Consider the following 18,791-nt stretch of genomic DNA (forward strand, 5'->3'; position numbering starts at 1 on the left):
TTGAATAGCTTCATGAAGCCCTACAAGATCTTCTAGAACTAACACCAAAAAAAAAAAAAAGATGTCCTTTTCATTACAGGGGACTGGAATGCAAAAATAGGAAGTCAAGAGATACCTGGAGTAACAGGCAAATTTGGCCTTGGAGTACAAAATGAAGCAAGGCAAAGGCCATCAGGGTTTTGCCAAGAGAACACACTGGTCATAGCAAACATCCTCTTCCAATAACACAAGAGATGACTCTACACATGGACATCACCAAATGATCAATACTGAAATTAGATTGGTTACATTCTTTGCAGCCAAAGATGGAGAAGCTCTATACAATCAGCAAAAACAAGCCCTGGAGCTGATTGTAGCTCAGATCATGAGCTCCTTGTTGCAAAATTCAGGCTTAAATTGAAGAAAGTAGAGTAAAAACACTAGATCATTCCGGTATGACCTAAATCAAATCCCTTATGACTATATCAGCTTCTCTGGTGGCTTAGATGGTAAAGAATTTATCTGCAATGTGGGAGACCCAGGTTCAATCTGTGAGTCAAGAAAATCCCCTGGAGAAGGAAATGGCAACCCGCTGTAGTATTCTTGCCTGGAAAATCCCATGGACAGAGGACCCTGGTGGGCTACAGTTCCAGTGGGTTGCAAAGAGTCAGACATGACTGAGCAAGTAACACTTTCACTTTATGATTATACAGTGGAGGTAACAAACAGATTCAAGGGTTAGATCTGATAGAGTGCCTGAAGAACTATGGATGGAGGTTCATATCATTGTATAGGAGGAGATGACCAAAGCCATCCCCAAGAAAAAGAAATGCAAGAAGGCAAAATGGTTATCTGAAGAGGCCTTACAAATACTTGAGAAAGTAAGAGAAGCGAAAGGGGAAAGACAAAGGGGAAAATGCACACAACTGAAGGCAGAGCTCCAAAGAACAGCAAGGAGAGAGGAGAAAGCCTTTGTTAAGTGGACAATGCAAAGAAATAGAGGGAAACAATAGAATGGGAAGGACTCAATATCTCTTCAAAAAAAATTAGAGACCAAGGGAGTATTTCAAGCAAATATGGGCACAATAAAGGACAGAAATGGTATGGACTTAACAGAAGCAGAACACATTAAGAAGAGGTGGCAAGAATACACAGAAGAACTATACAAAAAAAGGTCTTCATGATTTGGACAACCACAATGGTGTGATCATTCACCTAGAGCCAGACATCCTGGAATGTGAAGTCAAGTGGGCTTTAGGAAGCATTACTATGAACAAAGCTAGTGGAGGTGATGAAATTCCAGCTGAGCTATTTCAAATCCTAAAAGATGATACTGTTAAAGTGCTGCACTCAACATGGCAGCAAATTTGGAAAACTCAGCAGTGGCCACAGGACTGGAAAAGGTCAGTTTTCATTCCAATCCCAAAGAAAGGCAACGCCAAAGAATGCTCAAACTACCGCACAATTGTGCTCATTTCACATGCTAGCAATGTAATGCTCAAAATCCTTCAAGCTAGGCTTCAACAGTATGTGAACCAAAAATTTCCAGATGTACAAGCTGGATTTAGAAAAGGCAGAGGAACCAGAGATCAAATTGCCAACATCCGCTGGATCATAAAAAAGTAAGGGAATTCCAGAAAAACATCTACTTCTGCTTCATTGACTATGCTAAAATCTTTGACTGTGTGGATCACAACAAACTGCAGAAAATTCTCAAAGAGATGGGAATACCAGACCTCCTTACGTGCCTCCTGAGAAACCTGTATGCAGGTCAAGAAGCAACAGTTAGAACTGGACATGGAACAATGGACTGGTTCAAAATTGGGAAAAGAGTAAGTCAAAGCTGTATATTGTCACCCTGCTTACTTAACTAATATGCAGAGTACATCATGAGAAATGCTGGGCTGGAAGAATCACAAACTGGAATCCAGACTGCTGGGAGAAATATCGATAACCTCAGATACGCAGATGACACCACCCTAGTGGCAGAAAGCAAAGAGGAACTAAAGAGCCTCTTGAGGAAGGTGAAAAACGAGAGTAGAAAAGCTGGCTTAAAGCTCAGCATTCAGAAAACTAAGGTTATAGCATCCAGTTCCATTATTTCATGGCAAATAGATGGGGGAAAAATGTAAACAGTGACAGACTTTATTTTCTTGGGCTCCACAATCACTGTGGATGGTGACTACAGCCATGAAATTAAAAGATGCTTGCTCCTTGGAAGAAAAGCTATGACAAACCTAGACAGTATATTAAAAAGCAGAGACATCACTTTGCAACAAAGATCAATCTAGTCAAAGCTGTGGTTTTTCCAGTAGTCATGTATGGGTATAAGAGTTGGACCATAAAGAAGGCTGAGCGCCAAAGAATTTTTGCTTTTGAACTGTGCTGTTGGAGAAGACTCTGGAGAGTCCCTCGGACAGCAGGGTTATCCAACCAGTCAATCCTAAAGGAAATCAACCCTGAATATTCATTGGAAGGATTGATGCTGAAGCTGAAGATCCAATACTTTGACCACCTGATGGGAAGAGCCAACTCACTGGATAAGACCTTGATGCTGGGAAAGATTGAAAGCAGGAGAAGGGGACGACAGAGGATGAGATGGTTGGATGGCAACACTGATGTGAGTTTGAGCAAGCTTCGGGAGTTGGTGATGGACAGGGAAGCCTGGTGTGCTGCAGTCCACAGGGTCACAAGGAGTCAGACATAACTGGGTGACTGAACAACAACAATTATTATTACTGAGGTCAACTTGAATCTACTTTCATATTAAATAATATGAATTATTCCAGATTTTGATGCTCTATGAAAATTTCTTGCAATTCTTGTAACTGACCAGTGTGTGTGCATGGTAGGAACTGAGGGCTGTCATCTATGAGAAACTTTCCAGGCCCACAGTTCTGGGATAGAGGTTGTAAACAGGGAGCCCCACTGGCAAAGCCAGCCCACCAGTGGATTTTATTTGGCTGATGCTCTGTGTTTGTATGTTCATGTAAATTAAGTGCAAATATTTAAACACTGAATATTTCACATAAAAACCTAAGTTTGCAGCTTCTGTTGCAATGTAGAAGAGTCTGGCAACACTGGACCTGTGTTCTCCCCTGGAAACAATGGACAGAAGAGGGATAGCAACTCGCCCCCACCCCTCAGATGGGTCATTTTCTCCAGGTCACCACACTCCCCACCATCCCCTACTGTCTTACACCCAGGCCTTCTCACACATTAACAGTACTTGGTTGGCTTTGATTGGCCCTTGGGTTTGCAACCACAGTCCTAGACGTCCCATAGTGGCTCTTCTCAGACAGGGGGCTTCTGCTGGGAGACATACTCTGGCCAAATTGATGTCTCCGTTTTTCAAGTAAAACACACTCTATCTGACCCCAGGGCCTTTGCATAGGGTGTAAACTCTTCCCCTCTTTTCTTCATTGTCTCCGCTGAAATAGCACTTCTTCCAAGAAGCTCTTTCCATTCTCCCAGTTAGAATCTCTCTGATTTACACATTCTCCTAGCTCCAAACATGTCTCATTCTTTGTCATTTTCAGTTTGTAATTACACATTTACTTGAGTGATTTGCTGGGAAAGATCGAAGACAAAAGGAGAAGAGGGTGAAAGAGGTTGAGATGGTTGGATAGCATCACCAACTCAATGAACATGAGTTTGAACAAACTCTGGGAGATAGGGAAGGACAGGGAAGCCTGGTGTGCTGCAGTCCATGGGGCCACAAAGAGCTGGACACAACTTAGTGACTGAACAACAATAATCTTTTTTTAAGTTTCTGAAAAGGAAGTTCCTTCACAGAATCAAACAGCAAACTCAAGCAGTACCAAAGGGAAGAAAGTAATTATTGTTCTAGTGGCTGTCTTCCCTCTTGAGAGAGGGGTCATGTTTACTTTGGATTATTTCCTATATGCCAAGTATGACCAGTGGAACCGGCTCATTCAATCTGTTGAATAGTGAGTGAGGACAGAAGTGAGTGTAGGGGGACGAAGGAAGGAGGATGTATTTGTTTCCCATTGCTGCTTTAACAAACTACACAAACAGTGGCTTAAAACAACACAAACTGATTATCCTGCAGTTCTAGAGGGCAGAAGTCTGACATGGATTGTATTGAGAATACCAAGATGTCAGCAGGGTTGTGTTTCTTTCCAGGAACACCAGGGGAGAGTCTGTTTCCTTGCCTTTTGCAGGGTCTAGAAGCTGTTTTTATCTTTGGCTTCCTCCATCTTCAACGCCACCAATGGTGGGTGAAGTTCTTCTCACATTGCATCTCCCTCTGACTCCCCAGATTTCTCCCTCTTCTTCTTGTAAGGACCCTGCGATTACACTGGACTTGCCTGGATGGTGTAGACTCCCCCCTATCGGAAGGCCAGCTGATTAGCAACCTCAATGCCATGGCAGCCTCCATTCCCCTCTGCCTCATCACCTGACACACTCACAAGCTCTGGTGACTAGGAGGTGGCAATCTTTGCAGGGCCACTCCAGGTACACATTGCTTTATTGCAGTTCACAGATATGTTTCTTACAAATTAGATTTGTGGCAACCCTGAATCGAGCATTTCTCCAACAGTGTTTGGCCACTCCAGACCTTTGTGCCACCTTTTGGTAATTCCTATAATATTTCAAACTGCTGCCCTTTCTATTCGTCATAGTGATCTGTGATCAGTGGTCTTTCATCTCATCTACTGCAAAACAATTACAACTCCCTGAAGGCTCAGATGACAGCTAAGATTTTTTTAGCACTGCGTATTTTTTTTTAATTAGGGGACAGTTACTTTACAATATTGTGATGGTTTTTGCCATACATCAACATGAATCAGCATTAGGTATACATATGTCCCTTCTCTCTTAAACCCTTTCTAACCTCCCTGCCCATCCCACCTCTCTAGGTTGTCACAGAGCACTGGCTTTGTGCTGCCTGCAGCATACAGCAAACCCCCACTGGCTACCTATTTTACAGATGGTAATGTATATGTTCCAATGGTGGCTGTCTATTTTACATATGGTGATGTATACGTTTCAGTGCTGGCTACCTATTTTACATATGGTGATGTATATGTTTCAGTGCTGGCTACCTATTTTACATATGGTGATGTATATGTTTCAATGTTACCTATTTTACATACGGTGATGCATATGTTTCAATGTTATCTATTTTACATATGGTGATGTATATGTTTCAGTGCTGGCTGTCTATTTTACATATGGTGATGTATATGATTCAATGCTGGCTATCTATTTTACATATGGTGATGTACATGATTCAATGTTACCTATTTACATATGGTGATATATATGTTTCAGTGCTGGCTACCTATTTTATATACGGTAATGTATATGCTTCAGTGCTATTCTCTCGTATGGTTCCATCCTCTCCTTCCCTCACTGTGTCCAAAATGCCAGTGTCTCCTTTGCTGACCTGCAAGTAGGATCATCAGTACGGTCTTTCTAGATTCCATATATATGCATTAATATATGATATTTGACTTTCCCTTTCTTACTTTCTTTCTGTTACTTACACTACTCTGTATAATGGGCTCTAGGTTCATCCACCTCATTAGAACTGACTCAAATGCTTTCCTTTTTATAGATGAGTAATATTCCAAGGGATGGGTATTTTTAAATCAAGGTGTATACTTTGTTGTTCTTAGATATAACACTGTTACACACTTAGTAGACTACAGTATAGTGTCAACATAACTTTGATATGTACTGAGAAACCAAAAAATTTGCGTGACTTGCCTTACTCTGATATTTGCTTTATTGCAACAGTCTGGACTAAGTCCATGCTATCTCTGAGGAATACCTATATTCTGCCCATCCCAGGAGAGATTTTCCTGAATACTGAAAATCCTCTGAGTGACTCTAAACTGAATATCTTCTGACTATGTATCCAGGTCTTCAAAGAAATTATGATACCGACCACCAAATATGGCACAATGTGGCTACTTGTGAAATTTTAGGGTAACAGTTTAACACAAGCCAAGACTTCCTCACTAATGGATATGCCTTCTATTTTCATAGAGCTATTACAGAATTACATGCAATTCTGTCTGCAGATTATTTAGTTCAGGGCCTGGCACACAGTGAATGCTCAATAAATGCTAGTTTTAAAGAGGGGGGCAGCGCAGAACAAAATGGCACCAGGTATCACCTGCAGTTTAGGGGTGCTGGCCTCAGCATCAGAGCGTTTGTACAACAAATGTTTCATGACCATCTGTGCTGTGCTGGGGATAGGGTGGTGCATGGAATATCAAACAAATCAAAGAGCCCTGTTCTCATGGACCTTTTTCTTTAATAGGTTGGATCTTAACTCAGAAAAGCAGAAGAAAAAGCAGTTCCACTTACGTGCAGAGAATGGACTGGTCCTCCCGATCTGAGAACAAAAAGAAAAAAAGAGCCACGAGTTAGAATCAGCTCTGAGTTGAGGGTCTGGACATGCTGCCGCCCAGGGCTCCCATTTAAGCTCATACGCCCTGGCCCCTCTGGGGGTGACAAGGGGCCAGCTGAGCTCATTGCCCAGGGCATAGGGGAGAAGACCAAAGACAAGAGGGCAACAAAGCCCTGGAGGCAGCCCCAGAAAGATGTTGGAATCTGACCCATTCCGGAGGCAGTGAGCATCCCAGCCCTACCCGCTCGGAGTGGAGGGGGCTTCCCAGGAGACCCACTCTGTACAGATGAAGTCACAGACAGAACACCGACTTTGGATCCAGACAGACTGGGTTTCCTCTTGGCCACTTCCCAGCTCTGTGGCCTTGGGTGAATATTCTTAACCTCTCCAAGCCTCAGTTTCTTTATCTGACAGTGGACATTTTTGGCTTGAAAATCCAGTATGCTTTCCCTCTTCTTCTGGTAAGAGCATCCTATATTCCTTAAGGAGACATGTCCAGGGGACTTCCCTGGTAGTCCAGTGGTTAAGACTCTGAGCTTTCAATGCAAGGGGTGCAGGTTTGAGCTCTGATCAGGGAACTATAATCCCACGCGCCGACAGAACAGCAACAACAACAACAAAGGAGTCACGTCCCCTGCACCACTCCACTCCCATCGTCATGCACTGTGTTGGTGGGACTGACCCACAAGCTCTCCCAGCCAAGAGGGAACAGTGTTTCCCAGGCTGTGTCAATCAGAGTCTCTGAGCTAAAACTCCAACCTGGATCAAGAACCTAGAAGCTCAGTGGGTGGGCAGAGCCCTGAAGGGGCCTCACTTCCTGCCCCCAGAGCCCAAGCAGCCCCAAGTTTCTGACATTTTCTGAGGCTGGCTCCTCACTCTTTCCACACATCTGTGAGCTCCCCAACGCTCCTCCAGAAATTCCTTTCCTAGATAAGGTCTCTGTCGCTTACCACCGGAGAACCCTGGTAGACGCAGAGGGCATCATGAGACTACACGTGATTAAGCAGATGTTACCGATCACCTTTCCCTCTTAAAGCGACCTCAGGAGGTGGAGCCAAGATCCCCTACGAGGGTCATGGGTAAGGTGACACGCTTCAATCGTTGGTCAGTTAACCATAACCGAGAAAGCACATCCTCTGCTGGGCAACGCTGATGCAGCTTTTCTTAAGTTCATTCCTAGCTCCAACTCCACCTTCACATCGCTCAGCCTCTCCTGATTAAATGTCTCCCCAGATCTAGGGATGTCTTCCTCCAGATCCTTTCTCAGAGTCATCTTTCTGACACACTGAGCTACCCGATCGCTCTGCTCCTCAACACTCTTCCACTTTGAAAGTGTCTTAAAATGTCAAACATAAATTTATCATATGACCCAGCTATTCCACTCCTAGAAATCTACCCAAAAGAATAGAAACATGTGTCCCTATAAGACTAACACATGAATGCTCACAGTGGAGTTATCATACCAACTAAAAAGTGGAAACAACCCAACTGTCCATCTGCTGGTGGATGGATAAATAAGATGTATCCACCCAGTGAAATATCATTCAGTCATAAAAACAATGAAGTACTGATACAGATTACACCATGGGTGACTCTCAAAAACATGATGTTAAGTAAGGCTGACACAGAAGGCTACATACGTATTGTCTTATTCCACTTACATGAAATGTGCAGAAGAGGCAAATGCATAGAGATAGGAAGTAGATAAATTAGTGGTTGCCGAGGGCTGGAGTGGGGTGACTGCAAACAGGTATGAAAGATCACCTGGGGGCTTGGAAACTGGACTGTGGTGATGCTTACATAAGTCAATTTGCTAAAACTCACTGCATTTCACACTTACAGTGGATGAATCTGGAGTATCCAAGTTTTATCTTAAGTTGTTTTTAGACATGTGCATGTCCCCAGGGCCCTTATGTGAGGCCCAGACTCCTGAACATGACATCCAAGGCCTCCCATGACCGGCCCTGCCCACCTCCCCAGCTTCGGCATCTCTATGCCCTTCACTCTCAATTTCCAGCAGCCCCACCCAGATCAACCCCCAATCACACTTCGTGCCTTTGTTCAGGCCGTTCCTGCTGCCTAGCAGGTCTTTCTCTTCTTCTTTCCTGGCTACTTCCCTCAGTCTCAAAGATAATACCTCTTTCAAGAAGTCTTCCCCGTAGTGATGAATCCAGGAGGCAGCTTGGCTATAAGTCTCTGACAACACTCCTAAGCTATCACAGTAGTCGGCCTTGCTAGAGAGAAGAGGCCCCAGGAAGAGCCCCTAGTCTCCACCAAATAATCCAAGTGCTGCCTCCAAGCCCCGCTTGATAGGAATCCTAGAGCTGTCACTGCTTCCTGCCCATCACCAAGACACGCCTCCACTTCCACAGCCCCTATGCTGCCTGAGCACCCTGTCCCAGGCTGGCACTTTTGCTCCTTGTGTCTCTGCCCCACAGAATTATGAATTCCTCATAAGCAGAAACATCCAGATCTGGACCCCCCTCCCCTCAGTTTCCAGGAAACTGAGGTCACGTCCTCAATCCCTAAGCCCCTGACATAGAGAAGGTACAGTTAGGCAAGCACTGAAAAAAGCCAGCCCCAAACCTGAAGACATGAGCTTCTTGATGGGAAAGTTCAACATACATGTAAGAACCAGTGGTTAAGAACCCGCCTCCCAATGCAGGTGACTTGGGTTTGATCCCTGGTTGGGGAACTAAGATCCCCCATGTCACAGGGCAACTCAGCCTGCACACTGAGGCTAAAGAGGCCAAGTGCTACAATGAAGTGCTCTCATGGGCCACAGTTGCCTGTAAGGGTTAGATTTAGGGGGCCCGGGGAGGTTCCACTCAGGCAAGTTTGACCTCTGAGCCGAGGGCCAACGGGAGGTCCTTGCAGGGAGAAAGGCCACAGGAAGGAGGCAGCTCAGCCTTTGAGAACTTTCCGTCACCACAAAGTCCCATTTCTGGTCCAGTTGCACTGATCCCCATCAGGCCAACATGCTCTGCCTCCTGCCTCTGCCTCTGACCTTGGGCTGATCCACAAATTTCAAGAAACAGCCATATCAGAAACCCGAATGTGTGTGCCCAAGGACAGATGCTTAAATTGGTCACTGCAGCAGTATCAGTCAAAGCAAAAGACCAGAAAGGAGTGATTTTGAGGTGGACAGACAATGGACTGTCTCCACCCATCTGCTGTCGGGACAGAGGTGGCCTTTCCAGCAGCCTTGGGAAACCTGAGCCCAGAAGACAAGAGATTGACAGGGTCCATGCCTGTCTGGAGGCTTTTCCTCCCAGGTCCCCAGGAGAGAAAGTGGCTCCAAGGGGAAGGCTTGGCAGCTGCTGGGGCAGCTCCATGCTGGGCGCTGCCAGGGGACCTCTGGCCTGAGACATTCCCATCGGAAACACACGGCTCCAAGCGTGGGAAGCTAATTGTGTTGTGGTTAGTTAGGGGCAGGAGGGTTCGGTATGCATATTGCTTGCTGACCGGTGCGGAGCCCAGGAGACCAACTTCCCCAGGCTTTCTAGCTGACTCCTTCCCTGAGCCTGAGCTCATGTCTGACACGAGAGAGCAGAGTCCTAAGAATGTGCAAAGGAGTCCCCCAACCCAAGCTTTGCACACGCTGTTTCTTCTTCCCAGAGCACCACCTGGATTGCTTTTGTACCTGCCTTATCCATTCTCTCTTTTTTATTTCACTCCAATGAGGTGAAAACCACATAAACATAAATTAAACCAGGTAGAAGCGAACAACACAGCGGGAGGTAGTACCTTCACAAAGCCGTGCAACTCACACCTCTGTCTCGCTCCCAGACCTTCTCATCAATCCCCAACAAAACCCCACACCCACTAAAGAGTCACTCTCCACCCCTCGGAGAAGGCAACGGCACCCCACTCCAGTGTTCTTGCCTGGAGAATCCCAGGGACAGAGGAGCCTGGTGGGCTGCTGTCTATGGGGTCGCACAGAGTCGGACACGACTGAAGCGACTTAGCAGCAACAGCAGCAGCAGCAGCTCCATCCCCTGCTCCCATTAACCCCTGGCCCCACTGATCTGTTCTCTGTTTCTATGGATTTACCTATTCTGGACATTTAACACAAACACAAGTGGTCTTTTGCGTCTGGCTCCTTTCACTTAGCATGCTGTTTCTGAGGTTCATCCCTATTGTAACATGTATCTGAACTTCATTCCTTCTCATGGCTAAATAGTCCTCCATGGTGGGCAGATCTCATTTTGTGGTTCTACTCATCCATTGATGGGCATCTGAGTTGTTTCTAGCTTTTGGCTATTGTGAACAGTGCTGCTATGAATATTCAAGTACAAGTTTTGTTTGAGCACCCGTTTTCAATTCTTTGGGTATATATTCTAATTGATTCTTGAAATGTCACCCTGACAGTCACCTCCTCTATAATATTTTCTCTGACCCCATACCTCCCTAGAGCTAAGCTGGGGGCCTTTCTAATGTATGTCCCCTCCAGAGCTTCCATGGACAGTGGTGCAAGTCAGACACTGCATAACTCTAAGGGGGAACCATTTACACTGGTCACTATAGATATGTATATTTATTACAACCATCTTTCAACAGATGGAAGAAAACTGCCTTGAGAAAGGGGTAAAAGTAAAAGTGTTAGTCACTCAGTCGTGTCCAACTCTTTGCGACCCCATGGACTGTAGCCCACCAGGCTCCTCTGTCCATGGAATTCTCCAGGCAAGAACACTGGAATGGGTTGTCATTCCCTTCTCCAGGGGATCTTGCTGACCGAGGGATCAAGCCTGGATCTCCTGCATTGCAGATGGATTCTTTACCATCTGAGCCAAAACCGGGGGTACCTTTGTCTAATTCTATAAAGGTACCACCCAGTCTAGTGGTGACCCTAGCTCCATTAGTCCAAAGATTCCCTGCCTTGCAGCGTTTAACCTGATCATTGTTTCCCCTCAATACCTTTTAGAAGAAAGGGATTACTCAGAATGGTAATGGACCATTTCCCTATGATACAACAGGCAGAATTTTTCTTTTTCATCTTAGTAAAAATTATGCTACTTTATATTATAAATAATATATACAAACGATACAAATGTCCATCAGTTGGTAAACAGATAATAAAAATGTGGTCTATTTGTACAATGGAATATTACTCAGCCATAAAAAGGAATGGCACACTGATACAGGCTAAAACATGGATGAACCTTGAAGATACTATGCTATGTGAAAGAAGCCAGTCACAAAGGACTACATATTGTATCATTCATTCCATTTATTCTAAATGTGCTGAAGAGGCACACATATGTCCCTATAGATTTCTATAGGGACGAAAAGTAGACTAGTGATAGTGTCGAACTAGGAGTGGGCAAGGGAATGACTACAAGAGGGCACAAGATCTCCTTTGTGGATGATAGGAAGATACACTTAGATTGTGGTGATGGCTGTGTAACCTTGTAAATTCACCAATAACCAGTGAGTAGTGTTCTTAAAATGGATTGATTTATGGTGTATAAATTACACCAGAATAAAATTTTAAAAAAAACACAATATTACTTTCATGCCACCTCTGAATCAAGAGATCTGATTGCTCAGTTATCACACAGAATCTATTCATTTTTCAACAGTTATGAAACTGTTTTTTTTTTCCTTAAATAAACCACAAATTCTTTTTACTTAGATTACAAAATTAGTACACAACCACTGAAGAAAGCTTGGCAAATACAAAATCCCCCTAACCCATGATGGCTAACATTTGGATATATCTTCTTTCCATTGTTTTTTATAGGAGTTTAGAGTGACTTACACAATTGACACCATACTATGGCATGGTTTTTTAGTTCTTTTCATTAACAGCGTTTCCTTCTTGGGCTTCCCTGGTGGCTCAGGTAGTAAAGAATCTGCCTGCAATGCAGGAGACCCAGGTTCGACCCTTGGGTCGGGAAGGTCCGCTAGAGAAGGGAATGGCCACTCACTCCAGTATTCTTGCCTGGGAAATCATATGGACAGAAGAGCCTGTGGGCTACAGTCCGCAGGGTCACAAAGAGTCAGAAACGACTGAGTGACGAGCTTTATACACATTGACCATGTTGTACAGTCTTTGCTACTGACTTTAAATGGCCTGATAATAGTCCTCAGAGAGGTTCCTGCTCTCTCTCCAACCCCCTCTGGTTACTCCTCTCCCCCACTTACATCCCAGCCATACTGGCCTTCTTGGCACTTTCGTAATACATCACACTCATTCCTGCCGCAGGGCCTTTGCACTGTCTCCTCCTTTTGTCTCTAAAGCTCTTCCCCTTTTCTTGATGTGACCAGATCCTTCTCACCTTTTATTTGTTGTGTAGTCACTCAGACATGTCTGACTCTTTGTGACTCCATGGACTGTAGCCCACCAGGCTCCTCTGTCCATGGAATTCTCCAGGCAAGAAAACTGGAGTGGGGTGCCAACTCCTTTTCCAGGGCCTCTTCCCGACCCGGAAGTCAAACCTGGGTCTCCTACACTGGCAGGCAGATTCTCTACTACTGAGCCACCGGGGAAGCCCTTCACTTTTCACATCCCAGTCCAAATACAGCCTCAGATGGAGCCACTTTTGACCACTGCACACCCATAGCCATTCCCCTCAGTTTCTCTTGATCCCATCTTCCTGTTTTATCTTCTCCTTAGGTGGGAAATAACTTTATAATTTCACCACGTGGAATTATTTCTTTGCTTACTCAACAAAACTGCTTTTAACGTTTCTCCTATTAACCCCTGAGCTCCTGAGGGTCAAAGGCTGTGCCTGATCCCAGGTGGCAGGGACAATGTGTGACACACAGTAGGTACTCAGGAAATGCTTAATGATTTGAATCAATCTCAATCTTTTCTTCTCTCTCTCTATCAGTCTCTCCAGAAAGGCAATCCCGACTGAAGCCGCGGTCAGTGCTTCTTCCTATATTCACATACTCACTCAGCAAACAAGTCCAGAGCCCCTACTCTGTGCCAAGCACTGGGAACACAGTTTACTAAACCCACCTAGTCTTTGCTTTTGAAAGGCTTATGATCTGGTGTGAAGGTCAGACAGGCAACAAACTGACTGCAAGATGTGGGCAAATGCCACAATGCTTATGTGTCCAAAGTGCTGCTGAAGGTATAGCTGTTTTACCTTATTAAAAATTATTTTAAAATATTATTTATTTATTTGGCTGCACCAGGTCTTAGTTGCGGCATGCAGGCTCTTACTTGTGGGATCTAGTTTTCCTGAGGGAGCCAGTTTCCCTGACCAGGGATCGAACCTGGGCCCCCTGCATTGGGAGCTCCTAGTCTTAGCCACTGGACCAGCAGGGACGTCGGTGTAGCTGTTTTAACATACCCTGAGAGGCACGATATCCCAGCAGCTGTGGTGGCCACTGAGCTGCATGGAGAAGGATGTGTAGCAATCCCCAGGGGAGAAGCCACCAAGGAGGCGGAGCGTCCCATCAGCAGGGCCTGGACCTCGGCACCTCAGGGCTGGGAAAGGGCACCGCAGCAGAGAGGAGAGGGCCAGCGGACCCGCATCCCAGCATCCCGCGCGCGGGTTAAGCCCCGCCCCCCGCCCCGAGCCTGGAGACCACCCGGGGTCACACTCCAGCTGCGGACACGGCGGTGTCCCCTCCGTCCCCTGGGCCTCGGGGTCTGGCCTTGGATGAGCAGGTGTGCGGGGGAGTTCTCCAAGGACCGAGAGGGCTCTCCGCCGCCGCCCCCGCAGCAGGCCTGAGACTCCCAGGAGACTCCCAGCTCCCCGCAGATCAGCTATTTCGGCCTGATCCCAACACCAGCTCTTGGTTTCTGGCTGGGGAAGCCAGAGGCCCGCGGGCTGACCATAAAAGGAGAAAACCCAGCTGGGTCTAAGCGAGGCCTGGGCTGGCTGGTTCCCTCCCGCCTTCTCATGCCAGGGTGCGTGGGATCAGGCGAGAGGGGGGTGGCCAAGCCCTGTCTCCCGCAGGGTCACTGCTCCCCCTGACCTCCAGGCCCCTGGGGGTGAGGCCTGGCCTCCACCAAGCGCAGAAATGTGGATCCCCACGAATGCCTGCTACCCTCCAAGGTAGACGCAGAAAGTTCCAGACACCCTTGCCCCCACCTGGAGCTGACGGCCCACGCCCTGCCCCTGCCCCGCTGGGCACCACGCTCTCCATGCACTGTTGGAATAAGCCCACACAATTACCGGGGCAGGTGCCATCCTTGTTGGGACAAGTGAGGAAACCAAGGCACAGAGAAGTGGGCGCGTGCGCAGAGCCAGGATTCCAGCCCAGCTCAAAAGCAACGCCCTGTGTACACGCTGCTATATTTAAAATGGGTAACCAACAAGGACCTACTGTATAGCACGTGGAACTCTACCCGGTGTTGTGTCAGCCTGGATGGGAGCTAGGCGTTTAGGGGAGAATGGATACATGTATATGTATGGCTGGGAACCTTATCTGTTCACCTCATGCTATCACAACATTGTTTGTTAATGGGCTATACCCTAATACAAAATAAAAAGTTTAAAAAATAAATAGCACCCCGGAGAAAAAAAAGCGATGCCCTAAACCTCTGCTCTGTAGGTCCAGGTCTTCCTCTCTCCACCCTCCTGCCCCAGCAGCACGGGGAGGAAAATTCTGGATGAGCTGAGGTTCTCTGAGAACTTGTGCTGGACCCCAGCAGGACTCTTCCAGACCCCCATGAGGCAGATCTGGCCAGTGAAGGGGGCGTGGGCTCATGACCAGTATTCTCCCAGTGGTCTCCTGGAGGCCTCAGCTCCAGCCTCCAGTCTCTGCATCCTTCTCTCCACTCCAGCCCCACAGCCTCCTGCGTCTCATCAACTCCTTTAAGCTCACATGTTACTTCTCAAGGAGGCCTCCCTGTCCTCCCAGCTTAAGGAGATCCCAGGGTCTCCTGCCCTCTCCCCATAGCACATGTATTTGTGGTTTGATTTGATTAATATCTGCACCCCTCAGTAGACTGTGCCCTCCACAACAGTCCCCTCACAGTGGGGCCTCAATCAACACTTTTGGACAAAAAAAGGGAAGGGGGAAGCCAGATTTTCTCTGAGGCTGGGAAGACACAGTGGGAAGGCCAGAGCACTCAGACTCCAAGAGTAACAAGCTGCCACCAAGTGTCAGTCAGAGCTCCCCAAGTCCACTCCCCTCAGCCTATCTGCTTTCCAGCTCAATATTTACTGGTTATTAAAAAAATAATAATAATTCTCCTTAGCTCTCTCCCATCTGTGTGAGACACCATGGGCCATCCATAAAACATGTATCAGAATCAGATGATCCTTCTTCTTCATTTCCTGCCAAAGAACGTGATCTTCTTGTGATAGCTCAGAGGGCTGGCCAGATGGGGCCAGACAGATGGAGCCGCCAGCACCCCTCGCCCCACCAGGCCAGACGCTAAGCTGAGAGCAGAGGCAAAGTCTCTTCGAGGCAGAGAGGCAACCGGTCCCCTCCCTGGGGCGGGAGGGGTGGGTGGGGAGCATTGCAGGAACACAGTCTCTGCAGCAAAATGTCTGGGAAATTACTTCTGGGCTCCACTTCTTGGGCAACTCTGAGCATCATCTTCCTTACCAAGAAGACAGGGATTAAAAACCCGCACTTTCCAAGGATGTGAAAAAGATGCAGGGAGATTGGACCCACAAAGAGCCTAAAAAGGGCCCAAGACCCATCCAAAGCTCAAAACAGGAAATTATTGTCAACTTTATTACCATCGCTGCTCCATCATCCCCATCCTCCGCAGCAGTGAGCTCGTGAGGTTACAGATGGCAGCGGGTCTGACTCAGGAGAACAGGCTATCAAGTGCAAGCCTTTCTAAGTGTAAGGCCTAAGCCAGTCTCTTAGCTGGCGGCTCCATCTGTCCGGCCCGGTCTGGTTGGCCCTCTGAGTTATCACGAGCAGCCTCACTTTCCTCATCGGTTAAAGAGGGCTGACAGCACTACATTACTTAACATACCATACTGCCTCAGAGGGAAGATAAAACACATCCAGTGAGGGGCTTCCCTGAAGGTCCAGTGGCTAAGAGTCCACCCTTCCAATGCAGGGCCAAGGTTTGATTCCTGGCTGGGGAACTAAGATCCCACATGTCACAGGGCATGGCCAAAAAATTAAAAACAAAACAAAACTATTGGCTTAAAAAAATCTTTTTTAAAATAAAAAGTGCTTCCAGTGTGACTAAAGGACATATCGCTAGGTTTGACGTTCAGCTCTGCAGCCAAGCGCCTCGGTGTTCTGAGCCTCAGCATCTTCAGTCTGTCACACGGGGAGTCTGTCCTGCAGGGGAGCGGCGAGGGCCAAGGGGCGCAGGATCTACGGGGCAGCGAGCTCAGTGCACACAGATGCCCTTCCGGTCTCTGCTGAGATACAGAACCTCCGGTTGAGCACGGGCCAGCCCCCCAAGGCGTGCTGACCCGGACAGAAGGTTCAGACTGAGTGTGGGAACTTGCAAAGCAGAGAACCGAGTTTGGATCATTCTGCCCACCTCCCCACCCCCACAGACTTCTCCGCAGCTTAAAGAGGGTTCAGCCAAGAGCCTGAGCTGATAAAGGTCTGGCTGTTTTGTTTTTTTTAAAATCCCCTTAGAGTGGCTGGTTAGTACTAATTAGGTGTGGACAGAACACTTCCAGGGACAGGTCCTGATGGCTCCTCTCATCCTCAGAGTGAAATCTCACCTGCCTTTCACACCCTCCCCCACCCTAGGGACCCAATCAGAGAAGAGGCTGGAGATCCAAACTGGCTTTTGTCAGGAAAGCTTTCCTGACGCTTTCCCCACACTTATCATGCTATAATTTGCTGAAGTCACTCACGCCAGCTTCTCAAGTGCTGAGCCCTCAACGCTAACCCCCTGAGATGGCAAGAGACAGCCCTACAGGAGCAAACAGCCTTTAGCGGAGCAGGAGGAGCTATGAAACAGCCCAGCATCACCTTGGTCCGGCAAGCCTGGGGCTTCAGAGTCTGATAAACCAAGTTCAAATCTGCTCTGACACTCCTGCGTTAAGTTCTTCACCTCCCCAAGCCTCAGTCTCCCCAGCAATAAAATGGGGCTAATAACAGCACCTGCCACCAGTAGTGGATTGTCTAACCAGTCATGTTTTCCCACAGTAGTCATGTGTAGATGTGAGAGTTGGGCCATAAAGAAGGCTGAATGCCGAAGAATTGATAACTTTTGTGCTGTGGTGTTGGAGAAGACTCTTGAGAGTCCCTTGGACTGCAAGGAGGTCAAACCAGTCAGTTCTAAAGAAAATCAATCCTGAATATTCATTAGAAGAACTGATGCTGAAGCTGAAGCTCCTATAGTTTGGCCACCTGATGCAAAGATCTGACTCACTGGAAAAGACCCTGATGCTGGGAAAGACTGAAGGCAGGAGGAGAAGGGGACAACAGAGGAAGAGATGGTTGGATGGCATCACTGACTCCATGGACATGAGTTTGAGCAGGCTCTGGGAGATGGCGAAGGACAGAGAAGCCTGGCATGTTGTAATCCATGGGGTCGTAAAGAGGCGGACATGACTGAGGCAACTGAACAACAACAACCAGTCATGTAAACATAGGTCCATGAGTGAAGGAAGGGAGGGAGGGAAAAATAAATAAGTTTTTAAAGGAGTCAATATTTGCTGCTGCTGCTGCTGCTGCTGCTGCTGCTGCTAAGTCGCTTCAGTCATGTCCGACTCAGTGCAACCCCATAGATGGCAGCCCACCAGGCTTCCCCGTCCCTGAGATTCTCCAGGCAAGAATACTGGAGTGGGTTGCCATTTCCTTCTCCAATGCATGAAAGTGAAAAGTAAAAGTGAAGTCGCTCAGTTGTGTCCGACTCTTAGCAACCCCATGGACTGCAGCCCACCAGGCTCCTCCATCCATGGGATTTTCCAGGCAAGAGTACTGGAGTGGGTTGCCATTGCCTTCTCCCAATATTTGCTACTTCTTAAGAACTATCATGGCCAATGTCCTGGGAAAATGTAAAACATTGTTGGCTTTCTTTATAGTTTAGTGTTGTTTTTATTCTGGACACAGGCACCATAATAGTTTCAAGGCTTCATTTTAAAGGTCCTAATCTGATCCCAGGTAGCTCAGTGGTAAAGAATCTGCCTACCAAGGCAGGAGACACAGCTTCAATCCCTGAGTCGGGAAGATCCCCTGGAGGAGGAAATGGCAACCCACTCCAGTATTCTTGCCTGGAGAATCCCACGGACAGTGGAGCCTGCTGGGCTCAGTCCACAGGGTTGCAAAGAGTCAGACACGACTTACTGACTAAGCACCAGCACATGGATCTGATCCCGTCTGCCTTGACAGTCTGTGGTGAGGATAAATGGAGAATATTCCTGGAAAGCTCTGTGCACACAGGAAGCACGCAATAAAAATCCACTACTGGGGTTTCCCTCGCGGTCCAGTGGCTGAGACTCTGAGCTCCCAATGCAGGGGGGCCAGGTTCAATCCCAGGTCAGGGAACTAGATCCCACATGCCTCAACTAAGAGTTTGCATGCTGCA

General features: G+C 47.1%; 1 protein-coding gene across 2 annotated transcripts in view; it reads right to left on the minus strand.

Moving 5' to 3' along the window:
* MYH11 (myosin heavy chain 11) overlaps positions 1–18,791 on the minus strand; it is a 127,437-nt gene that overhangs the window by 71,498 nt on the left and 37,148 nt on the right. For both annotated transcript variants that reach the window (XM_018040245.1, XM_018040246.1), the window contains exon 4: positions 6,322–6,349. In XM_018040245.1, coding sequence (XP_017895734.1) covers positions 6,322–6,349 — 28 coding nt within the window. The remainder of the gene's footprint in view (positions 1–6,321; positions 6,350–18,791) is intronic.

This window comes from Capra hircus, chromosome 25 (genome assembly GCF_001704415.2).
Source record: "Capra hircus breed San Clemente chromosome 25, ASM170441v1, whole genome shotgun sequence".
Lineage (NCBI taxonomy): Eukaryota > Metazoa > Chordata > Mammalia > Artiodactyla > Bovidae > Capra > Capra hircus.